This window comes from Alosa sapidissima, chromosome 12 (assembly GCF_018492685.1).
Source record: "Alosa sapidissima isolate fAloSap1 chromosome 12, fAloSap1.pri, whole genome shotgun sequence".
NCBI lineage: Eukaryota > Metazoa > Chordata > Actinopteri > Clupeiformes > Clupeidae > Alosa > Alosa sapidissima.
In genome coordinates this window covers 25,371,873-25,397,869 of record NC_055968.1, presented here as the reverse complement: position 1 = coordinate 25,397,869, position 25,997 = coordinate 25,371,873, and the positions used below count along the sequence as shown (strand labels likewise).

Sequence of the window (25,997 nt, the reverse complement as noted above, 5' to 3'; positions counted from 1 at the left end):
CAGAGGCCTTTTAACAGCCAGCTCACTTTTTAAGAGCTTTAAATGTCAGCCCATGGCTCATGGACACCGGGGACGAATAAAGAGGCCAACCAAGTGAACTGTTTTTTTTTTTTTTTTTTTTTTCAGACGTCAGACGGACAATGACGGCATGGAAAGCTTTGGATTGAGTCATCCGATTCTTCCTGGTGCTGTTTACTAAACATTGGCTGGAGTCAATTGTTGTGGAAATCACAGAGCGCTTTCACAGGACAGAGACGACATGTGCGTCAACGAGGCTGAACTTTGGCAGAGCTGGAACATCTCGGAAGTCTGTGTCTGTTCGTTTGAGTGAGTGCAGGAAATGGTGTATACATTGATGGGTAATTGGGAGCGAGCTCAAGCATGTGTTTGTTGTGTGTGGTATGTGGAGATTACATGAGTGTTTATCCTAAAATGTATGTGAGCATCCGTATGGAATGAGAGCCTCACAGTCCTCCTGTGTGAGCGAATGTCTGTCACAGTCACTGTGTGTGTGTGTGTGTGTGTGTGTGTGTGTGTGTGTGTGTGTGTGTAAAACTCACAGAAGACTCCTCCAGGCCCTGGCTGCCACAGAGCTCCTTGAGCAGGGGGTCAGAGCTGGCCCTCTGACTCCTTTCTCTGGACTTCAGGCCTCCACTGGTCTTCTTCACGCTGCCGTCTGCATCACATAAGCACAAGCCTGTCTCAGCACTGTGTCTGCACACACACATATATGTGGTTCTGTGTGTGTGTGTGTGTGTGTGAGTGTGCTTTTAAGGGAGTGTACACATACTTTTGTGTCTACACCACACATCCTCAACCTTCTATCCAATGAACATGGGTTAAGAGGAATCACATGGATGCATTCTGCATCAAACAAATGATATGCTGGCAGGTTGGACACAGACCAGTTCGGTGGAGATCACCCTGACCGTCTTTCCCCTGGGTTGGTGGTCAGACTTACTCTTCTGCAGGATGGTGGGGCTGCTGTCGTAGCCCCCAAACGTGTCCGCCCTCTTGGGGAGGACGCCCGAGCTCTGGCTCTCTTCTGACCGTGGAGCAGGTTCTCTCACGCGGGACAGCAGCAGGTTCTGCAGGTTCTCCACTAGAACACAAGACACTCAACAAGTCAGTACCTTTGGCTGTAAAACTCCAAGGCCACTAATGTCTGACCGGGAGTCATTGACCTTTAACCACATGCTCCAAAAACATGAGACGAGTATTAACAACTAGCAAAACAATTAACAACTGAACGGCTTTACATCAAATCTGGTCCTAAACTAGCGGTCTGCCTCTGGTGTGTCATGTGTGAGCCTTGCCTTCAGTGATTGCTCCCTTGAGCAGCTGCTCCCCCTGCTGGAGGTCGGAGGTATCGCCGCGCAGCAGCAGGCGGGAGCGCGAGCCAGCGTCCTCCACAGTTCCCACTGACGCGGCCATGTCCGCAAACAGCTCCAGCTTCTCCGTCAGGATCTGGCTGATCTGTGAGTCTTTAGCGTTCAGACGCTCTGCATGAACAAGCGGAAGAAGGAAGAGAAAGTCAGACTAAAAAAAAAAACACCCCCGCAGAGAGGAAGAGAAGAGTAACTTCAGTGGTCAATGTGATGTAAATGGGGCCTGTTGTGTGATCAGTTCTGTCTGCATCCATGCTAAAAATATACGCTAAAAAGAATTCTGAGAAATTGTAACATACAAGAGAAGTGCTGTGTGAAAGCACTGGGGCATGTGACATTCTTTGAGAACAAGATATTATGTTCCCATCATGCATAATTAATAGTGATGCATAATACAAAGTTATAATTAAAGGTGCTCTAAGCGATGTCACACGTTTTTTAGGCTAAAACATTTTGTCACATACAGCAAACAGTTCCTCACTATCCGCTAGCTGCCTGTCCCCTGAACACACCGTAAAAAAACGTGGTCTCTGTAGACAGCCCAGGCTCCGCAAACGGCAACAAAAACAAACTGGTGCAACCTGCACCACGAAACATAACAGTGTTCCAGCCAATAACTGACGAGATGCGCATTTAGGAGAGTTTCAATTGCACAGGAGGGAGGGGGGTGGTGTAGTGAGCTAGCTCTCTGTTTTGTTTGAACGTCAACAGAAGTGACGTTGCCCAACATCGCTTAGAGCACCTTTAAGAATAACATTTTATTTACTTTAGTTGTAATGTGCCGTACTGAGCTAAACCAACAATGTCAAGAATGTCTAAGGCTTTACTAAAGGAGCTCCATGGATGGGTGAGGTGGGAACTGACCTTGGAACTCTTTGAATCTGACAGCTCGGGCCTCCTCTTCCTCGCTGAAGAGACGCTCCTCGGTGGTAGGGCAACTGAGGAGGAACAAAAAGGTGAGACACACACACACACACACACACACACACACACACACACACACACACACACAGTAAATCATCTTACACAAGGCATTCTACAGGTTCGGATATGAACACATACAAACAAACAAAACACAAAAGATGCAGACACACACACACATAACAGTGTGCTGGACAGCATACCTCTCCACAGCCTGTCTGATGTGAGTCATCCAGGTGTTGCGCTCCTCTTTGGAGGCGGTGTGGATCTCGTACATCTCGGGCTCATTGGAGGAGGCGCAGATGAGGAACATGGCCTTCTCCTCGTGCGCCACCTCCCGCACAATCAGCTTCTGCAGTGAGATCACCGACGGCTTGTTGTCCTGGGCCAGACAAAACAACAACAACACACGCATGAACACTGCAGCCTCAAAATACACATGCAGATTCAGCTGTGGTGAAACCCGAATCCAGCTGCATTCTTGGAGTGTAGCTCCTGTACAAGCTATCTATATTGTGTCATTTTTCTTTTGTACAACATATGTTTTACTATGTATTTAAATATTATGACACAATTGTAAAAGAATGGCAGAAAAAAAATAAAACCAAAATAAAACCAGTAACAACAACTAATGACTTGGAAAAAGGTGTAAATAGGGATTAATTGGGATCAAATGCATCATTCACAAATAAACTGCCTAGACAATAAACAACTATTGTTGTGACTGCTGTCAGTTACAAGAGGACTGATCTACTGATTGATTATAGCCTAAAGGATGTTTAACCCTAATGTTTACAAACAGAAAAGGCAGCCAAAACTCACCACAGTGGAGAAGACAAATCTCTGGTCCTTCTCTTGTAGCAGTAACAAGACATCTGTCAACAGGACTGCCAAAATGTCTGAAGGGAGTTCAAGAGCACATCAAGTTAGAGTGTGAGGAATGTGTGTGTGTGTGTGTGTGTGTGTGTGTGTGTGTGTGTGTATACAGCTTGTTTGTGTGCCTTGATATCAGACCTTATGGTGACCTTCTATCTTTGTATAAAAGGCTGCATACTACCTTGTGTGCGTGTGCGTGTGCGTGCCTGTGTGGTTAGGAGCTTATGTCAAAGAGAAGGCGAGAGTGTGTGTCTATGAGCATGAAGGTATGAGTGAGTGAGTGTGAGTGTCTGTGTGTGATTATGCGGTTTGATTATGCAAGGGTGTGAGAAACAGACAGGATATGTCTTCATGAGGTGACATATCCTCCGTAAAGTGCAGCATATACAAATGTGTGCATTTGTTTATAGGTGTGTATATGCATATGTACAGTGCTGTGCATAAGTTAAGACACCCATGCTAAAGTTGACTAAAAAGAGGAACAAAAAAATCTTCTTTTGGAAATTGATCTTAATGCCTTAATTAAAAAATGAGAAAAAAATCCAACCTTTAAGGACAACAATTTTCTTTGTGAATGAATCATGTATCGTAAATAAATAAATGTTATTCCTTAAAATACAGGGGGAACATAGGAACCCCCTATGTTATTTTTAAAAGGCCAGTTATTTCATGGATGGCCAAGAGAATTTTATCAGGATGCATAGTATCCTGAATCCATGAAATAACTGGCTTTAAAAATAAAAATGTGCCTACTGGAATTTAACATAGGGGTTTCCTTACTTGTATTATAAGGAATAACATTTATTTATTTACGATACAAGAAAATTGGTGTCTTTAAAGGTTAGATTTTTCCTCATTTTATTTAATTAAGGCATTAAGATTAAGATCATTTTTTATTCCTCTTTTCAGTCAACTTTAGCATGGGTGTCTTAACTTATGCATAGCACTGTATGTGTGTGTGTGTGTGTGTGTGTGTGTGTGAGTTTACCTTTAAGCCTCCCAGAGGCAGCCTTCCAGTTGACGGTGGCCTCATGCAGGAGCCTGCGGCGGCCTTGGCACAGGTCCTCACGGCGAAACACGCGCCCATCTTTGATCTTGCCGTGTGACTTGGGCTCCAGTTTGGTGGCAATGTCCCGCAGCCGTGACGCCTTCTCGTAGTCGCTGACCTGCGTGTCCACTTGCGTGATCACCTCCTTGATCAGGCCCAGGGCCCGCGTCAGCTCCTCGTGCTCCTCAGTGCTCGCTGTGGACACACGCACACACACGCACACACACACACACACACACACACACACACACGCACGCATGCACGCATGCACGCACACACAACCTGGTGAGTGCCCATGACCTCAACAACCAACCTACAGGCTGCCATCTAAAGCACCTTTACCAGTAAGAAGGAAATGTAAGTGAATATTAGTACTGTAAATGAGAAAATGCAAATAAGTAGTAGTCTAAATGCAATAAGTAGTTGCATTTAGACAACATTACCTTCTGTGTTTTGCAGAATGCGCTCCACCAGTACTGGGTATTTAGTGATCCGCTGTGTGACCAGCAGGATGCATTCTGGGACTCCTAACCGACGGACGATGGACAAGTTTCCAATTTTCTGCCACGAAAAAAGGGGAAGATGCATTACATTACACTCAAATGCTGACAGGGTCCTTCTTACCCACAACACTCTCCAGACAAACCCCACTCACTCCAACACAGGAAGTGAGTGTGCTGACTCTCAGCGCCTCTCACATCTGGTTCTTTGGACATCTGATTTCAGCACAAATCTTCTCATTTAAATGTTTCTTTTTACAGCGTTATTTCTACATCAGTATCCACTTGAACACCAGGTTGTTGTACCACATGCAATTTGTCCCCATGTCCATCAATACAACAGCTGGAGTAAAAGGAAACCCCCTTTGAGTTTGGTGTGTGGATGTTCTCACCCGTATCTGGTTCTGGAACTTCTTGTTGCTCTGCAGCTGCTCTTTGTAGAAGCTGACGGCCTCGCTGTGGTGGCTGCAGAAATCACCGTAGCACTCCTTCATCCTCTCCCCACTCTCACCAGAAAACTGCAGCAGGACCAACACATACAGCAGTGGAGTAATGAAAACACATAACCAAATCTAACTCTTATTGCACCAAAATACTGATAATGACTCACTGACACCGAGATTGTCAATGTGAAACACTAAAGGGGCTTCCTGCACAAATACAGTATGCATAATTGACGTTAATTGTTCACATAGGCTTTAGTCTCGAGTAACTACAGTACATATCCACCTTCAACCGTTAGTATGGAGCAGCAGCCGGTGTAGGTTTGACTGAATGAGTGTGCATGTACAGTACCTGAGACACGAGGATGTCTCCCAGTCGGGCTATGGTGTAGTTTAGGTCGCTGCCTGGCTGCAGCGATTGGCTGCGGCGCTCCTTGAGGCGGGACAGGAAGTGCGTGTGCAGCTCCAGCAGCCCTTCCAGTCGAGGGAAGAGACGGCGCTCCTGTGAATGCAGTGCGTCCCTCAGCTCGTGCAGGTACACACGCAGCATCGTCTTCAGCGTCCGTACGTGGTGCACCTCTGTCTGGATCAGCTCTGCATGGATGGAGAGAGAGAGAGAGAGAGAGTGAGGGAGATAGAGAAAGAAAGAAAGAAAAAAGAGAAAAAAAAAAGAGAAAGAAAAACAGACATGCATAAATAAATTACAGAGAGACAAAAGACAAAGGACAAATGTGCAACATATGCAACATATATAATGCCAATTGAATGCATACACCTGCTGGCACTCACACATCTACAGACACGCCCACACACATATTACCAGAACCAAGCGTGTTCACTATACACATTTGCAAATCAAAATACACAAATAAATACATGCACACACCCACACAAACCATCCATACATATTCACAATGCATATTTGCAAATCAAAATACACACAAACAAATCTATCCAAATAAAAAACTATCCAAATACACATACACTCATCACCATGGGTACCACCTGACATTTACTGAGGACTGCACTCAACACGCACAGAACATTACTCAATGAATAATAATTCCTACAGAATCTATTTAAACAATAATAATAATAATAATCCTTACAAATACAATATGGATGCAGTAGCTTTCCTGCTTGGACCCCTAAATATCTCATCTGCATCACATCAGCATCAGACAAGACCTACATTAGATGAGGTGAGAGCATGACAGACGTCCCTTACCATCAGGGATGGGCACAAATACATCAAAATGTATTTCCAAATAAAATACAAAATACCCACCTTAAAAATGTATCAAAATAAGCTACAAAATACAGCAGCCAAAAAATGTATCAAAATAAAATACTGTATTTTTGTATTTTCAAAATACTACAAAATACTGTACTTTTTTCTAAAAGCCTTTTTCGTCTATCCCTTCACTTGTACACTACCTGGAAAAACATCTGAAAGCAAGAGACTCCTTCCATAATCAGTCAACAGATTAGATATGCTGACCCCTCATGTTAGACATCCCAATATAAACCTCTGCCCTGAGAAATGTTCGGTAACTCAAGGAACTCTTCCTTTAAAGGTGCCCTGCCACACGTATTTCATTACTTTTTGGTAATGTGGTAAGTTTTACCATGGACTCTGTAACATTTTTTTGTGGAAAAAATGCCTTGGTTACCTTGTTTCAATCCATTCTAGCTGGTATAGAAAGCCTGCAGGAAGACACAGCTCGATTTGCGACAGTTCTCATTAATATTCAACAAGCTAAGCTGCTTGACTCTGATTGGCTAACAGCTAGTCAGTTTCGTCCATAACATGACAGCTGTTATCAACTCATTTTAGCTTCATGGCATGAACTTAGCTTGGCTTGCAAGTGCTAGCAATGTCCGAATGGGCATAAAACCTGCTAAGCTAGCGAGTGCATTAAACCTGTATAACACAGCACTTCCTTGAGTTGACAATAACGTTTTACTTACGGACTGGGCACTGGTTAGCCTGGAGGACCAGACCCAATTTGAAAGATTAAGGGTCTGGCCACGAATAACGTAATGGCCCAACTCGAGCGGCGGCACCAAGCACGGATTTGAAAATCTCACTGCACGCAATTGGATAACACTATACGACCAATGATCAACGCCTCTGGCCCGTCTATATCAGATACACAGATATGATTGGTTCCCCGCGATGCAAGGGACAAAAGTTACGTGCATCATTACTCGTTGCCAGAGTCTCTCGCTAAGCAAATGCTTCCGCAAGAACTCTGGATTCCAAGGGTAGGCACTGGTCTTAGACTGCCGCGATGGTAGCCTACTGCTCCAGGCTTCAACCTTTTTGCGAAGCCTGTGGCATTGTTCCGAAAACTAAACTGGAGCCATTTGATCCTCAACTCTGGGTTTGTAGGCAACATGCATTGTTGACGTTCAGCCATCCTTGCATACGAAAACTGTCACTGAGCTAGACGAATTTTGTGGGCGCAGTCTCAACTGGGCGAGCTCATGAATAGTAATGAGCCCAGTCAATTCCACGTCAGACTGACCAGCTTTGTAATAGGCCTGATTTCTCCGCTTATTTCTTTGCGGTGGCTAGAGCAGTTCATTTTCACATTCACTACATTACAAACACATATGGACCTAACATATTTTACAAAATACAAGTAAAAACTGTTTGTGTGCCAGGGCCTTTAAGACCTTTAAAGGAATTATCCAGAGTAAAATGCACTTTAGATCGATTTACGGATGATTTAAAAAAAAAAAAAAAAAAAAAAAAAATACATAGTCCAGTATTTCTTTTGAAATTGAAATGAAGTTGTATGGACTGGACTATGTTTTTTTTTTTTTTTTTTTTTAAACGGCGACGAAATTGTGAATTTCCAAAGCACACTTGGCAATCGACTCCTACAGCAGCAAAGATGGCAACATTTCCGGAAAGGTACTGGCTTGATGAAATTCATTATCTATCCGACCACATAAAGACCTCGGGATACTTCGGTTTGGCTTTAGGGACCCTCTACTCACTACCACGTAAGTACAATGTTGTTTGGAACTGTAGAAGAGGTATAAAAATAGCGTTTTGTAGCGGCGAAATAATATGCCCTTCTCACTTCCACGCTAACGAGCTTTGACTAAAAACGGTAACATCGAACTTTCTCAAAACACATCCGAATGACATGATTTGGATGTCAACTCAACGTATGTACTCCCAATCATCCGTAAATCGATCTAAAGTGCATTTTACTCCGGATAATTCCTTTAAGTATACTTATTTACTCTATTGGTGTAATAGCTTGCCCACTATGAATCAGTGACAATAATTCAAAGACAAACAATCCAAACAGATGATTTATTTAGAAATTTAAACTAGGTAGCATTTTAACCTTTTAAGTTATTTAACACCATCACTACCACACTTATGGTGAGTTTCATCACAGTTGAATGTATTGGTAACACTTTACATGACAGGTGAGTTCATAACACATTCATAGCAGCATAGTAAAGTGTTACCAATAAGGTAGTATACACCTGAAACTGGTGTGTGCACAACCTATAGACCCTTTCAAGAAAGTTCCATTATCAGCATCATAGTTGGCCCCACAAGGCTTCCGTTTTAACATTCCATATGTAAGGGATAATGTATTGTCCGCCGGTAATTATCAGAAAATAAGTCCCGACAGGGAGAACAGAACCCCGACGCGCAGCGGAGAATCTTTAAAAATCTTTAAAAATGATTTTGCTACCGTTTCGTGTCTTCCGCTGACAAAATAAATAGTTTGCCATACAGATAGAACTTGACAGTTTCAGGTGTTGCGTGGCAACGTCTTACTAGCTTACTTTCCCTTTCAATGAAATTCCATTGCAATAAGCGAACGGAATTCTTGCGGAGGGATATGAAAGACGTTAATCAACCCGTTGCAATTGACAGCGGTGATTATATACTTTGCCGGTGATTTATATAGATTTAACATACTGTAGGCCCGAACGTTGGGAAGGCCCATTCATGTGAATGGAACTTTCTGCAGCACTCTGAAGAGCCGTGTACTAAGTTATCTTAATGCAGAGGAAGTACATTGGGAACCAAATAGAACGTTCAAGCATTGTTTTTGTTTTTATTGTTGAAAGGGTCTATATCAATGTAAATACAAAAAAGTGTGAGTTTTGTGTTGTGATGACTAGTGCAATGTGCATGCCCATGGCAAGTGTGAAACAGCCTCAAAATTCCCTAGTAGCCGAGAACGGTATCACAGGGGCTTGACCATGCGAGGGTGCCACAGACAGACAGAGACATAGATTTCGTGCTTTATAGATAAATAGATGTCATCACAGTGTTTCACAGAAAGTATTTTACAGTATTTTGAAAATACAAAAATACACAACACTAAAGTATTTTGATACAAAATACAAAGGCATTTTCATCATCTCAATAAAATACAAATTACAAAATAGTATTTTGTATTTTAAATACGTATTTTAAATACATGTATTAGAAATACTGCCCATCCCTGCTTACCATATATGACATCCTGCCGTTTGATAGCCTCTTTGGAATGGGTCTTGAGATACTGCTGATCCATGGCCCGGCTCCACGACTCCAGCTCATAGTCCTGTGCGTCAGCCTCCAGGTCCAGTCGCACCCCAGCAAAGTAGTCTTCTACAGACAGAGAAAAAGAGAGATAGAGAGAGAGAGAGAGAGAGAGAAAGAGAGAGAGAGAGAGGGGGGGGTGGGGGGTAAAAGATGGGGAAATGAAAGAGAGAAGAGACAAAGCGAGTGAGAGGAAGACTGACTGAGGGATGTAGGATAGGAGAGTGACTGGCTACACCATCACCCACTGCCAACAGGGCGAGCTGTGGAGCAAATGCTCATTTTCCCCCCACAAAGCTCAGTGTGCTCCCTCACCGTCTACGATGATGGACTCGGTGGTGGAGGGGGCCAGGGACACTGCGTCCTCGGCGAATCGCTTAATTCTGCCTTCCGTTTCATCCATCTCTCCTGGAAGAGATCTGAGAGAGGAAACGCTTTCAGTCAAGACATCCAAACAAAAAACACATCCAGCACTGAGCACTGGTTATCTTACCAAAAAAAAAAAAAAAAAAAAAAATTAAACAATGCTTTCAACAAAAATACTATGCATCAAATAGCTCTGGCCTCCACATTCTAAAGGCACGAGTAGTTAAATCTCAATTATTCTGGCAGGCTCAGGGCTCCCTGTGGAAGGATGCTGGGTCTTCACTGACCCTGAGCTGCTGCAGTGGCTGAGGGAGGAGTTGCTGGCAGTGGCGCTCGGTCCTCGCGGGGTGATGGTCATGCCTGGGGCGCGTGGAGGCCGGCAGGAGCCATCGGCGGCCCAGGGATGCAGAGTCGTCGTCGTCTGCTGCTGCTGGGGAGACGGCTGGTGGTGGTGGTGGTGGTGGTGCTGGTGGGATGCGGTCCCGGAGCAGGGCTGGTCCTTGATGGCTGTTGTGGAGGGAGAGGAGGACGATGGGTGAGACTGCTGGTAGCGCTGCAGCCAGGCGGGCGGGAGGGAGCTCAGCAGGCTGCAGCGGAGCAGGTTCCCGTGCAGGAGCATCCGCATGCCCATGCGCCGCGAGAGGCCTCGGGAAGCGCGGGCGACTCGCCGCTGCGCCGCCCGATTTGACCCGCCGCTGACCGCCAGTTCCATGGACGGACGAGGAGAGATCTGGAGCCAATGTGTTAATGCAAAAAGTCGAACAGCCAGTCGAGAATTGGCCACCCAACGAAGTCTGAGGCGGCCTTTTATATAAGTCCACACCCACCTCCTTGCATGGAAGCTTCTAGAAATCACACATCTCTAACTGTCTATAGTTAACACTCTGCCCTCCTCCTAGACCACTCCTGCAGGGTGGCTATGGTTAGCCAGCCAGAGTGAGAAAGTCTGATTAGAGAGAGAGGGCAGGGGGGCTCGGAGACAGGAGGAGGAGGGCACTTATACTGGGGGCTCAGGCACCGAGCCTCTCCAGAGATCACTTGTGGAGCTTAATTCACACAAGGAGGGGAGCAGGCATGAGCACCATAATCAGGGAAACAAACAAGCCCCATCACCTGGGGATAAGAAAGCGTCTCGCAGACACTGCTTAATCTGCAGCAGTGTGTTTAACAGGGAGCATTGAAACAGGCCAGGCTTTCGCCAAGGCTTTTCTGTAACAAGCACTCAATTCACCTAAATAAACGGACCATGCATGGGAAAAGAGCCAGTTAACACTTCAACTCCATATGAATAACACAAACATAGCATTTCCAAAAGCACTACCTATGGAAAAAAACTAAAAAGATTTGTTCTGGCTTGATGGATAATAAAAAGGAAGTTAAAAATACAAAAATAAAATGGCTTGTTCTAGCTTCATATGGAATGTTCCAGACCATGGGGCAGATATTGGTACCACCCAAGGCGGCAAAATTTAAAAGATACATGTGCATCATCTGCAAACAAACTGCAATACACACAGCATTGTAAAAGTAATATGAATCCTGGCCAATCTTTTACAATCTTCCTCATATAGTAATGTGTAGAACTGTGCAGCTGAAATCAATGCCACACAGGAACAGTGGTAGCACACTGGATTACCTACAAAAGCGTGTTGCTTGCTCAAAAGAAACTCAGCTTATGTGAAAAGCAAATATTTAATTAACATGTCAGTTCCATCAGAATGACAAGTCATTTTTCCACTGTTTACCAACAAGATCAAGTCAAAATGCTTAGCCATGATGTCACTGTAACAGTTCACTCTGGAAGTATTTTCTTGAGCAAGCTATGGACAATTAGTGAAAATGCATAACGAGGTTACTCTTTTCAATTTCAACAATACAATGCTACACCATATTGTATGTGAGAGATTGGCTAGGATTCATATGTATAGTAAACATTTAGAATATTGTTTGAATTGCAGTTTGTTGCCAAATCATGTCATTCGATGGAGGCCCAGACTTCTTTACAGTACTGCAGTGCTTCCAGAAAGGATAAAATGCATTGGAATACATACAAAACATAGGAAACATCCCTTCGGCAAAACTATGTGCACAGTGCTCTTCTTTATGTACCAAGTGTAGAGGTGGCACATTTTTGCCTCTACCATTAAGGGAAAGGTAATTTAGCTACATAAACTATATTCTAAAAGCCCATGCCCTCCAGATGTGATATAACATGATTAAAGACATCTCCCACCTTCCTACATACTTTGACTTACCATTACCTGTTCATAGTCATATATTGTATGGCCTAATACTAATAGATAAGGGTATAAAAGCCATGGTAAATACACTTTAGCTACCACTTTGCAGAGGTAATTATATCAGAATATGTCCCTTTCACAGATGGAAGATTGCAAAAATCATTGCTAGACTTTTCCACCTCAGAAGGTACCAATAGCGATTTCTTTTTTTGCCTGAGGCCCATGGACTACTTGCATCAAGTTATCAATTTGCACCTCTGTTGCCCCTCACAATTCCTGCTGAGCTGTGGAAAACCTGGCTTCTCCATCCACTAGAATCTGATCACAGAAACGCCAATTAATCACCTGAAGCCTCAGGGGTGGACACTAATGAGCACTGCTGAGGGAACGGAAGGGAAGGACGAGACATAGCCTCCCCATTTCAACCACTTCCTAATCTCACCTTTATGTGGCCAGAGGACAACCAGATAAACTATACACTGACCGGTAAACATACACACAGTTACATTTAGTTTCAGGGTATGAGGGTCATCCAAACAAGTCTTGTATAGAAAAAACACATTAAGGGTCCTTAATTAATTCATTTGTGGGATGTGAAGCTAATCCTTTAGGTGAGGGAGGCTGATTTAATTTGCCACGGAGGGACCCTTGTGATCCTTTCCTGCCAGGAGTGCACGCCTTGAGCTTAATTGACCAATCGAATGGCAAGGAGGCCAGAAAAACAATAACAACGTCAATAACAGCTATCACCTATCACAACAACGGCAACAACAACCATGACCCATTACAGTATGGAATACTACTACGGATCAGTGATAGAGATGCTTAAGGTGTTTAACAACCTCCAATGTTAAATGGAAACTTCACTCAGTCTCTACTAATTCATTCAATTGATTGAGTCAATCAATCAGAATGTGACCCCCTTGTGATAATTGACTAGTTGTGACTGAATGAGATGTATAGATGTAAACAGACACAGGTGTATCTCTGTGGGGATGTTCTCCATGCAGTGGAGTACACTTGTAATGCCATTTTTAGCCTAGTCAGTGGTGAAACAAAGCATTATGTTCATATCCAGCCATAGTGAAAATTCAGACTCAGAAACAGTGTAAAAATAGGGCCCAGGTTGAAAACTCCTGCAGTTCCCTTGTGTGAGCACACCAACACTTTTAATTGGTCATGTGTGCTTGCTTGGATGTCTTAGCCACTTACTTTGTGCTGAGCCACTGGTCTTCACAGATTCCCTGAACTGTTGAGAAAAAACAAGGTAACTGTAAACTTCTATAGCTAGGAAGAATTTCTTCTAATCGTTTAAAAAGTGCTCTTGACACAGGGTACAGGACACCCCTACAGAAGAGCCACACACCAAATCTAATCTGCAGTTGAGCTTGAAGAACTATTACAAGACCCATTGGTACTACACCTCCTCCACCATTACTAAACATCTACTGAGCATTAGTTAATAAAAATATATGCAGACTGTCTAACAAATATATAACATATATCTCTAGACATTTCTATGGGCCAATGTATGAATGTACTGTTAAACCCAGTGATGGGAAACACTTACCTTGTGTTTATTGCTGCTACACTCTGCCAGCAGACTCTTGCAGCTCTTGTGGACGTTCACAGCACAGTCTGTCAGGCAGAGACAGAACAGAGGTACATCAGTGATGCCAACCCCCAAGTCAGGCCACAGCGGTCTCAATGGTGCGGATTTGCTTGATTAGCAGTGCACCTCAAAGCAGCGGTAAGCTGTTTTTGTCACACACTAGCTAAAATCCAAGTCTTGCCTGGCAAACATCAACAACAGCGCAGCTGCCACTGATAAAAACTAGGTAGCTCGCTAACTGATGTATTGTGGCATGGGTATGTATGTTTGGCGACATCAAACTTGAAAAGCTGTAATGGGGTTTTGGACCTGAATCACAAAACTACATCATGAACAGCCTAGGTGACTGTGGGGAAGAACAGCAGGTGTAGTCATCTGTTATAACCACACAAGGCTCTACACTATCTATCAACTAAAAAATACCTAAAATAAAATGTGCCTAAAGAATGGTCAATGTGTGAACTTCGCAAGCTCCTCTGAAGTTTAAGCATGGCTTATGCCTCTCCTTCCAAAATATTGGTCAATCACTAATGGATTTATGGCTATAGGCGTAGTGTGAGGCCAGGTTTCTGGACTAAGGTTGAAACCTTTCCTGCGAATCCACCCTTCCCCCACTCAACATCACACACAGCTGATTAAAAAGATTTAAACATTCAACGGCAATGCTAGACTAAGCTGTGTCATATGATAGACAGGGCTGTCATATTCAAGATTATCATGAGTTAGGTCAGGCTCTTTGAGGGTGGGTGGAGGTACTTAACGTTCCCAGACATCAACAGCAGAATATAAACCGCGGCAGTGGAGACACATGAAACCAAATCAAACATTTGCAGTCAGATAATAAGGCCAACACGAAAAAGGCAACAGACACTTGATTCATAACAAAAGTGAAAAACACAAATGAGAGAGCAATCTTGTTATCCAACCACAAAAACAACTGTCAGTATGCTGGCAGAAAGGCACAGTCTACATACAACACTGGAACTCCAATGGTGCATTACTGGGGATGTGGGGTTTGCAAGGCCAATGGTGGCCAGATGGAGCCAGGTGAAACGATGCTATTAATCTATTATAGGACTTGTGCAGGGCTAGATGAAGAACCAAGCTTACAGGTGAACACCCACAAGGTTTGGCTCTAACAGCAAGGAACCCAGCCAATCCATAATGGCTTCAGTTAGGCCTAATAATGGACTGCCAATTGCTTGTAAATATTTTTGACTCTCCATGATAAACAGAGCTTTCCTTAATGCTTTAAAATGGCATGCTGAATATTTAGCTGGATTTAAGTGGCTGCAACGACCTGAACGAAAAAAAATGCATGCTGTGGCTAAGAGCTAATCATTTTGGTGTGATGTGCACGTCTGATAGAAAGCTACAGCCAGACGGCGTCGGCAAATGTTCTCTGGTTGCTGACGCACACACAAAATATATGGTACTATACCCTGTACCTGCTACATGGCCTAAAAAAGCAGCTTGTTGTGGTATATTTCTGCAAGCCATTCGTGCACGAGACAGTGTGGTTGCTTGACTCTGCTGTAATTATCTGTCCAGAGAATCAAAGACAGGGAGCTGGAAGGCTGTGTTCTGAACAGAGAGAATGTTCTGTGATGGGGTTTTAACAGCAAATAAGCCACAAATAGATGACCTTGCTTGCTAAAACTCACTCATGCATTTTCAATGTGAAGCCAGAAATCAGCACACTATTGCAAATACCTCATCTGCAGCCACATTAACTACTATTATTGATTATGAGCTGGGACTGTTACTGAGGCTAGAGAATGTCAATGCTGTGCAAATGCACACACCACAACTGCAAACTGAAGCCATCAAGCCTATGCACTGACACACACCTTGCGCCTTGTGCACCCGTTTAGCATTTTGACTTCTGCAGGACTTCATGCAACTGGACGCAATCGTCAAGTGGCTCTTTAAGTTATGGCGTGTACTTTTCTAATAACCATTGAACTATCCTGGCTATCCTGGAGATTTTGGTGTGTTGTTCTTTACACCATTACACAATGTTTAATGTTAAGATAATTGAAGATAAGAGATAGAAATTTGCAATTGTCTGATAAGACTGATTACAAAGGTCTGAAACTGGGTTAAGTGTGTGGTTGTAGCCACAGGGATGGGCTTTGATTGTGCCCATGTAAGGGGTGGGTGTGATGTTTTACCAGAAGCACAGCAAAGCAACATCCACTGTCAACCCTACAGGCATTTTCCCACTTTTCATCAAGCCAAAGCCAGACTTCCAGCACATTTTGGATGGTCTATGTCAGCAGAGACCAGCTCATGAACAACATGAACCTGACTATGTCAGCCCCATAAGAGGAAAGATTATGGGACAAAATGCACCTGTTCGAGAATAAGCCACACTATAGACCTGTGACACTGCTTATCTTTTATTTTTTACAAAGAACAAAAAATCTTAAGCATAATCAACTGCATCAACAACAATCATGTCCACAATATACCAATAATAGGCACTTTGACAGTACAGAACAACCATATGTTGAATAACAGCTTGAATTGTATTAAAAACAAACATTGCTTTTGGCAACAATAACATAAAAAAAAAGTATCACATCTGGTAGTGGTGCATAATGTTTGTGTTTCTGTGTGCATATAGTATATGTACTTGTGTGTGTGTGTGTGTGTGTGTGTGTGTGTGTGTGTGTGTGTGTGTGTATGTTTCCCGAGGCAATCCCAAGCCTCTTCCTGCACCTGCTCACTAAAACAGCAGACATCAAGGGTGTGCCCTGCAGCGGCAGGTGCTCTCTCTCCACAACGCCACCACAGAGAGAGAGATAGAGAGAGAGAGAGAATAAGTGAGTGAAAAGCCAAGAGAAAGTAAATGCCTGAGAAATAAGAGTATACTGGAAGAGATAGACCCACCAGCCAAAGCAAGAATCCCTCTGCACCTTTGTACAGTAGTACACAACCACAGTATGATTCATCTCCAGTTGCCAAACATTCAAGGTAACAGACTCATCTTATCCAATTGTCACAGGCGGAGAATACCATATGCAAACAATCTTAGCAAGGAAAAAAATACTGACATGGACATTGTGCAACACCAATTAAACCGTCAAACCCTTTAAAATAGAGGGCAGGCTATCTATCCTACTCTCTATCCATACTGCAATGTTAAGCTGTTTCCTCATAGAAGGGTACAGCTATACCGGTACTTTAGTCTAAGGGGTGAGGGCATTTGAAACTATCTAAGCGCACTCACTGATAATGGAACCTTAACACCTAATTGACACTGAGCCACTTATCTACAGCACTAACAATCATTTACTTGCTCGCTAAGAGCCCAATGGAAACCTACCTTTCCACAGTCCTGTCCCTTGCATGGACAAGGCTACATCTGATCCATCAGCACACAGCAGTTGTAAATAACGCTACCGTTCATAAAGTCCTCAGCCGTCAAGGTCAACTTCACAGTTGGATTATAACAATTTGGGACATTATATTTCTGCCTTAATTTCTCTTACACTGTAGGTAAATAAAGGAACAGAGTGGCCAAGGACACATTTCCCCACACAGACTTCCTTATAATGTTGAATAATGCTACATCACAAGTCATTTGAAGACATGACCATCTAGGCCTTGCTGAACAGATTTCATCACACTTCCTACCAAGGAATAATAATAATAATAATAATAATAATATTTAAAAAAAATCACACAATCTATCTGTGCTCAAAACAAGGCGCCTCACCTACGAGGTCTCTGCAGAGGGCATGACTGTCCAGTCTAGTTGGTGTTGGTGGTGAGAGGGGAGGAACTGTAGACCAGAAGACTGAGGGGCAGCCAAGCGTGCAGAAACAAAACTAAACTAAAGTGAGTACCGATGCTCTAGTAAGCAGGTCTGCCAAGCCCAATCAACTACATGTGACCATTCCCACGAACAAATTCAGGGGCTTCCAGAACTCAGCAGCCTGACGGCAGAGGTTCGAGTGTCAATCACTCGAAAGAAACCTATTCTGACACTGCCTCAATACACCGTGAGACGACGAGACCTCTAAAACCCTTTAATTTAATGAGGCATCTAAAGCACTTCAATTTGTGTATCAACTTAACAAAGTGATAATATAAAGGTAGGCTAGCATTTGCTTCTTCCAAAAAAGACCAACCAAATTTGTGATTAACATGACCTGACAGTCATCTGGTCCACGAGATTTTTTAATTAGCTTAACAGTAACGTTAACCTTATCTAAAATGTTTTAGCCTACATTGTTAGAGAGTTCGTGCATTAGAAATGAGTCATATCTTGTCTAAGTCTGTGACAACGTTAACTTTTACATGGAGTCTAAACGTTAAACTGTGAACGTAGGAGTACATGTTTAACTGTTTAACATTTTTTTCCGAACAAAAGCATCCACTGAAGCCCATATGATGCGGCCCTAACATTAGAAATGTTTAAGTTGCTATCTACATGGCGTTAACTGCCATGCTCAACAACTGAGAGGCGCACAGACCGTTAACGATACTTAGTAACTTATCTTGACAAGACAGCTAGCATGTTCTAGTTAAGAGGTTCAGATCCTACAAATTGTAACAAACTAACTACCACGTTCCATTCAGTGTAAGCTGAAAGCAACACCAAGCAGCTAACGATGATCACAAGGGCAGTCAAGAGGGGATGTGTCCTCTAACGTTGTTTGAATAGGAAGGATGAGACAATCAGCTACCCAACTGTCCATTATTTGACACTGGAACAGCAGTTAAATTTAATTCCATGCACTTTCCGAGAGTTTATGTTTGTTTTTACAAAAAACACAGTTCTTACTAAACGATAACGTTTTATCTTACATTTGTGCTGCTAACTAACACTAGCTACGTAGCGATAGTTGGCTACCCGTTGCTGGCAACCAAACCAAACATTAACGTTGAGCTAGACCTAGAACTACATCTCTATCAACCGAACACTTAAAAATATCCAAATAATATTTTCACTCTAAAATGTTATCGCAAAGTTGGGCGAAAATGATCTCTGTATGTAAATAGGTTGTTGTATGTAAACAACAGGTTGTTGCTAGCTAATCACTTGCAGTAGCTCTCTGGCTATGGTAGAATACATTGGTTATCCAGCTGGCTTCAGGCTAACGGTACGAATTAGCCAAGTCAAACAAGGTAGCTAGCTAGCTGGCTGGCTAGCTCACTTGTTATGTTGGTTGGATCAAATGCACCTGATGCGTCTGAACATCGGCTTACCGTTTTGTTTCTGTCAAGACTTCTGGATTCTGATTACAGTCTCTCGTCAGTTCTCAGGTAATCGAACTACACATCGGTTGCTCCAGTGCAAAACCATAAAAATATATTTATTGCCAGCATAGTTTGTCGGATGCTGAGTTTAGTCCGCTTCTTGGATTCTCAAGGCATTGTGGGAACAATCACAGGCACACAATCCAGACCAAGCATTCCAAAGCCGATTCACTGGGTTGGGGCCCGATTTAAAGAGACAACAAACAGTTATAACATTTCAAGCCAAGTAGCCTAAGGTGCAACTTATCAGAAATTTAAAACAAGAATGAAGTTGGCACTTTGAAATCTCAAATGAAGAATGACAGGCTAGTCTACATGCTGTAAGTGCTTTGTAAATGCCCTGGTAGGCTACGAGATCCTTAAATAGCCTATTTACACCCAAATCTGCCGTCTCATAGAATTATAGGGTCACAAAACGCTAGATAACCTATAGCCTATTATTACGAGAAAGTTTGTTTAGAAAACAAAACCACAATAAAAACACTCTCAAATGTTTTCTCACATTAGTTGGACCTTCATTAGACTTTTCTTTAATGTTCAGTGCACATATCTATGTGAGACTCCTCCAAAACAAATTCATCCACTTCAAAGCTTTCCACTCATGGTGTTCCCTTTTCAACACATCTCTGCAGCGGCACTAGTCTGGACAGTGTAAAACAATCGGGGGACAGGGTTCTCGGATGTTCTGAATGCATGCAGCTTTGAGAGATATATCAGGGCGACTTGTTTGGTAAGCAGTCCAGTTTAAACATTCATACATCATATTTCCCAACAGTGCTGTGACAGCTCGGGAGTTATGTGTGCTCTGAGAGTGTGTTTCATCACCTTGTATGACTGAAGACACATGAACTGCTCGATGCAGAGGAAGCTTAGCCTAATGGATTATCATGCCATGATGTGAGTACATAAACTATATTGAAAAATGTATTATGGGGTCATCATGGTCCACAGTAACCAAAAATGTAATATAGTCTATATGGTATACCATACATTTCTAATTATTTATTTATTATTAAAATATAATTGTTTATTGGTTTTGCCACATAGAAATGTACAACCCATGTATCCATTTATTAAAATATTCTGAAGCTATGTACAAGAACAGACCTATCCAAAAGCAACCAAATTGGCTATAGGCCTATTTTTTTATTTTTTTTTATTAATAATCATGTAAATCATTGTGTTATGATGACACTACAACATTTTTTGTTTTTAAGGATGTTTTAAGAAAAGCATAAGTGGAAGAAGAGGGCATTAGGAGAGTCTCTCCCTCTTTACAGCGGACTCCTTGAGTTTGCTGTCTGGTGAGTGGGTGAAATAAACACATCTCACTCGGGATGCACCATATTGAATGTCTGCTGATATTCGATATGCGGATATTTGGCCAATGCCAATACTGATATACACATCTTTTTTACACCTATATTACAACTAACCTATTGCCCTCATTGTGATAAGGCCTAGTTGTTGCAGACACGGACATTACACTTTTATTGCCATTCATTATACCCTAAATGTATAGCCTACTTTCCCATCATATCACAGTTTCTCAAAACAGAAAATGTCAGTGGAATGGTCACAATTCTACAAACAAAACAGGTTATTTGAACCCGCATGTATGTGCATGCAGGATAGTGAATGCAAAGACAATTTTTAGGATATTTGTGCCTGAAGGCAACAAATAAGTTTACATAGAGCCAGCTGCTCTCAGAGCTATGTTTTAGAGCCTCTTTCTTTATGACCACGGGACACAAGGGTCACAACCGATCTTTTTAGCATTCCAGAGACTTCACATCATGTGACTGAAATCAAATTCTCCATTCTCCTTCGCTAGCCCCTCTTAGTTATGTAATAGTGAGAGAACACCCATGCTGAAAGAATCATAGTTAATTGATGCTTTCTATTATACCTCAAGTCATACAGCACATGAAATGCACTGGTCAAATGACAAATGCCACCTAAAGCAGTGATAACATCTACAGACACCTGTCCAACTAAAAGCCTGGTCAGACACCCAAGGCTGATGACAGTGTGCCCTAAAATTGTGTAAGAGAGTAGCAAAAGATCATACAGTGATCCAAACACTTTCTTTGAAGCACACAGTTAATTTCCATGCAATCAATTCAGCTGGATGCAAAAGAAATTGCAATGAAGTAATAGTGAACAAATAAGATGGTAAAGATCATGTAAGCATTTTTTTTTACAAAGCAGTGAGTTTGATTGGCAGATTTGATCTGTTGCTGGTGAAGGTCAGGTGAGACGGTCTAAGGTTTTAATTGACATGTGACTGTGGTACCATATATAGACCTTTGTTCAGAAAGCAAAATTCTTCCCATTCAGAGCCATACAGAACCATACACATTCCTTTGTTCAGAAAGCAAAATTCTTCCCATTCAGAGCCATACAGAACCATACACATTTGTAATTTCTGAAGCAGGAAGTATGTGATTGAGTATCAACTACTAACTAAATGTCTTTGTACAATAAAACCATGGCAGGCTTTGTGCTCTCTGAAAGTGATCCACTCTGTCTGATAATATCCTTACAAAGAACCAGTTATATCACCATACTTCATGCAATCATACTTCTTAGTACACTACAAGTTCAGCAAGTGCATAGTGGGGAGGAATGCTGAGGTGAGCCAGCGTGAGGGTTGGCATGCGGGTTGTGGTACTCACTCAGACACTGCATGCCATGCTTCCCCTGCAGAGTCTTGCTGCACAGTGAGCAGGTGGCCCAGTTGGAGAAAGAGCCAGGCACAAGCTGGTGGCCACTAGTGCTGCCTCGGCGCCCTTTCCCCCTTTCTTTCTCTTCTCTGTCTTTTTCCCTCTCTTTCCCCCTCTCTTTCTGCTGCTCTCTCTCTTTCTCCCGATTCTTACCCTGTAGAAAAAAAAGAGAGCAAAAGAGAGAACATTACTATTTTCTTTCAAAATGGAATTGTGCTTTGTCGAGTTATGTTGTACACAAATATATGGAAAACAAAGATGAAGCTAGATAGTGTCACCTAATGACATAAGGTGAGGTTGATGGATAAAGGAACAACAATGTGAACTTTAGTAAGTTCCTAACATGAGCTTTAGAGATGACTATTTCACACAGGAAGTGAGGTCAGTGTGTCAGAACAGCCACGCAATAATGCCTCATGGTCTGTAATAATACTGGTTTCTCACCTTGTCTTTGTTGAAGGAGCCGGTCACTCGGTTCCTCAGCGAGCTCAGTGTCCGCTTGACTTTTGTACCCTTCTCGGATTTCTCGGTCTTTTCTTCTTCCTCTTCAGGTCTGTGGGAGAGTTGGGCAGATTGATGTTTTCTCGAGACAGGCACAAAACCACGAATAATCCCTCAAGGGAAGTGGGGGAAAAAACGTCAAAATCTCCCGTTACAGACTTTTAATTCATAACTGACTTACTCATTTGAGAGGAATTCATACCAGGTGACACTTCCACACTGTTTCTGGTCAGAGCTCCTATTCTTGGACTTGGCACTGCAGAAAAGACAAGAGGGAACTCTACTTACTTCAGAGGCCTTATGTGAAACATAGTTTTATCAGCATCTTTCAGGTGGCAAGTCTGACAGGAATTCACACCCTAATTCAGAGTAATTGACAGTGTAAGTACAAGCTCTCTTCCATAAAATCACACAGCATGCTGAAGAGCTGAACCCTCAAATTGTTCTTAAATGTCGTTTCAAATACTTCTGTAATAGATTTGTCAAAAATAACACAAGTAGAGCCATTTGGGACTTCAGCCTTCAAATAGTCAGTGTTGCTCACACCAGTGCTGAGTATTGCCCATGCCAGCAAGTCAGTTGGGAGTGGAAAGGGGGTTTGGCACTGCAACAGCAAGCAAGCTCTCCTCCCCTCGTCTACATGTACTTACCCATGGTACTGCTTAAGCTCTTGGAGAACTTTCTGTACCATCAGCCTAAGACAAACAAGACAGGGAGACAGAGTGGCTGTAGGAGGATGCACTGCCGGGCTGCTGTCTGAGGAGGGGTGGGGGGATGGGGACGGAGGTGTGTGTGTGTGTGTGTGTGTGTGTGTGTGTGTGTGTGTGTGTGTGTGTGTGTGTGTGTGTGTGTGTGTGTGTGTGTGTGTGTGTTGAGGGGAGGGGGGTACTGACTCACAGGAGAGTTTTCCTTGGACATAGTTGGGTTTTAAACATTACAGGGTTGCTCCTTTTGGACTCTTTGAGAAGCTGATAAAGCCACTAAGGAGACAGACTGGGCTGTTTAGGTGGGAATGAATCGGGTGTCTTCATTATGCCATGGACATGAAAAAGGGCGCAGGGTCATCATCCAAGACAACAAACACATTTTCAGCATTTCAGTGATTTATGCTCCTCTGTGTTTTCACGTGACTTACAGATGACTTTGTCCCTCTTCAGACTGGAGACGGTCCTCTAAGTCCTGCTCCTCTGAATATCATTGGCACAGACAAAGAGAGAGTAATGGAATAGTTCAGAAAAACAATCATAGCACATTCCATGTCTGTACAGCATAAAACACGTTTCTCTGTGACAGGTAAACACCACCTGAACAGTACCGCTTAAGCTGAGTCCTGACAGAAATCTTTATCTTAAATCCACATTGTCAGTGAGACCCAATTTATGGGTTCAAAGTTCTTCTGGGGTGTTTTTACTATGGTCTCATAATAGAATAGAATAGCTGTAGAATCATGATCATCACAGTGTATTAAAAATAAAATTCATGAATACTTAATACTTAATTACTACTTAGTTAATACATTTAGCGTGAACAATTTAAAAATGTAGAAGTGGATACAATGATAAATATGATTCAGATTTGCATATTTTTACAAGCTGAGGTCCAGGGGCCAGGGACCTAGGTCCAGTTGTATGGTGCCTTCAGTCCTCTGGGCTGGCGTGAGGAAGCTTGCGGTGAGAACTAACCTCCAGAGGCCTTGGCAGCCTGGCTTGAAGTTTCCAGGATTCGGGACACACGTGCTGCCCTAGACCTCTCATCTGATGCCAGCATGTCAGATTTTGCACACAGGGTCCTCCCAGTACTGTCAGATTCCTACAACAACAATAAATCCATTGGACAGCGCCGAAGATTTAATTTGCAGATTGTACCTCAAAAACAAAAGACCTCTAAGATGGTGGATTTTATGGCTTTTATACTGACTCATAGGAGCCTGGATGAATTTTGGAATCTGGTTGCTTCTTTTAAATTATTTGTCTAGAATATCTAGTACATTTGATTAATTTGAACATGAATCATGAAAAAAAAACAAGTGGTCGACATCTCTAACCACTAACCGTTTGAAATTCAGCGTCATTTCCAACGTTGTCCTCAGAGCATTCTGGGTAAACAAATAGCTGCTGGTGTGTTGACTCTTCTCTTTCCGCATCACTGTCTATTCCGGCGGTGTCGAGACTAAGTCTAAAATCCAAAGAAATATCATGTGAATACAACAGCTAAAGAAACAAATACTGTACATGAACCAGAAATCAATCATTTCAAATGAATCCAGTTAATAAACCCATTACACCTCTATTACAGATTCACACTGTGTTAACATTGTGTGAATCTGAACCACATGAATTTGAACATGAATTCACATTTTTTTTATACCTTAACCCTCCTGTTGTGTTTGTTTAATGTTTACTAGTTTTGTGTTCCCGGTCAAAAATGACTGCTGCATTAAAACTTGTAGACCTTTGTATCAACTTGTGTTCTATTAGATATAACCAGATTTGAACTTCCATTTGCTATTTATATTTATTATATTTAAATCTATAGCTATTATATTTAAAGTGTCAATCGGTCACATTTGACCGTGAACAAAACAGGAGGGTTACCTTTGGGCTTGATATGTGAGTGTAATTTCGAGGTGTGTCTGTCATGTGGAGGAGGAGACAACTTTAGCTGCAACCATCTTGTTTTAGCAACTTTATGTACAAGTAGCAGACCACAGCTTCTGTGTCGCATTTGCTTCTGACACGGCAATAAAAAAGGAAGCTCTTTGGCCTCACAGATGAGGTCTAATAATAGCTCTGTGCCTGTGTCTTCACCCGAGACTCACACAGATGTAAACAAGCCATAACCACCCTCACTGCTATCTGCCAATCGGAAAATGCTGGGCCCCAACACCCTCAACGAACGAATAACATTCTGCCATTCTCATAAATTTGTGTGAGCGAAACGTCACTGTGTCAATGAGGGCTGTAAATAAGCTCTAGAGCATTACATGAAAACAAGACCAGCCTCACCTTCTGCCGAAGTCTATGGGGGAAATCGGCATATCCCAGCTGTGTCTGCGGGACGTGGACATGGAGCGCACCAGCATGGGGATGTTGTCTGAGTCTGAGCAGTCCTGGGGCTCAGGGGCCTCAGGAGCCTCACGAGCCTCGGGGTCCCCCAGCTGCACTGTGGTGTTGACCGTGACGGTGGGCTGCTCCGAGTCGCTGTGCTGTGGCTCCATTCTGCTGCTGAACTTCCAGGGGAGCTGGCTGTAGCTGGACACTGCAGGGTCTGTCGTATGAGAGCCCTGATCTACTATCTGGTACACGTGCAGTGTCGGGCTGAGCGTGTGCTCGCCTACGGGGGTGATGACGATGGACAGAGCTGTGGGCGGCGTCTGGCTGGTCACAGGCTCGGGCTGAAGGTCCCTGAAGAACTCAGAGTCTCTTAGAGACGCGTCGAGATTGAGGAGGTCCTCTGTGCTGCTGTCCACGTCCTGCCCTGGGTTCTCATAGTCACTCTCTGTTGAGCTGGGACTCTGTCACAGAGGGGAAAGATA

At 42.9% G+C, this 25,997-nt stretch overlaps 1 protein-coding gene and 1 long non-coding RNA gene across 4 annotated transcripts in view; one reads left to right on the top strand and one right to left on the bottom strand.

The window, feature by feature from the left end:
- The window catches only part of arhgef18b (rho/rac guanine nucleotide exchange factor (GEF) 18b), a 43,881-nt gene that overhangs the window by 12,672 nt on the left and 5,212 nt on the right, over window positions 1-25,997 (bottom strand). For all 3 annotated transcript variants that reach the window (XM_042057421.1, XM_042057423.1, XM_042057422.1), the window contains exons 3-25: window positions 25,468-25,976; window positions 24,514-24,637; window positions 24,145-24,271; window positions 23,598-23,649; window positions 23,113-23,157; window positions 22,644-22,718; window positions 22,406-22,514; window positions 21,914-22,115; window positions 13,923-13,990; window positions 13,565-13,601; window positions 10,400-10,619; window positions 10,062-10,165; window positions 9,675-9,815; window positions 5,529-5,770; window positions 5,126-5,251; window positions 4,677-4,794; window positions 4,174-4,428; window positions 3,132-3,208; window positions 2,513-2,691; window positions 2,253-2,326; window positions 1,317-1,502; window positions 962-1,102; window positions 561-676 (exon numbers count right to left, since the gene is read on the bottom strand). In XM_042057421.1, the coding sequence (XP_041913355.1) occupies window positions 561-676; window positions 962-1,102; window positions 1,317-1,502; window positions 2,253-2,326; window positions 2,513-2,691; window positions 3,132-3,208; window positions 4,174-4,428; window positions 4,677-4,794; window positions 5,126-5,251; window positions 5,529-5,770; window positions 9,675-9,815; window positions 10,062-10,165; window positions 10,400-10,619; window positions 13,565-13,601; window positions 13,923-13,990; window positions 21,914-22,115; window positions 22,406-22,514; window positions 22,644-22,718; window positions 23,113-23,157; window positions 23,598-23,649; window positions 24,145-24,271; window positions 24,514-24,637; window positions 25,468-25,976 (3,327 nt within the window). The remainder of the gene's footprint in view (window positions 1-560; window positions 677-961; window positions 1,103-1,316; window positions 1,503-2,252; window positions 2,327-2,512; window positions 2,692-3,131; window positions 3,209-4,173; window positions 4,429-4,676; window positions 4,795-5,125; window positions 5,252-5,528; window positions 5,771-9,674; window positions 9,816-10,061; window positions 10,166-10,399; window positions 10,620-13,564; window positions 13,602-13,922; window positions 13,991-21,913; window positions 22,116-22,405; window positions 22,515-22,643; window positions 22,719-23,112; window positions 23,158-23,597; window positions 23,650-24,144; window positions 24,272-24,513; window positions 24,638-25,467; window positions 25,977-25,997) is intronic.
- Window positions 17,948-20,867, top strand: LOC121678154. The gene is made up of 3 exons (XR_006021172.1): window positions 17,948-18,067; window positions 20,011-20,132; window positions 20,453-20,867. It is a non-coding gene; the product is annotated as an uncharacterized LOC121678154 (long non-coding RNA).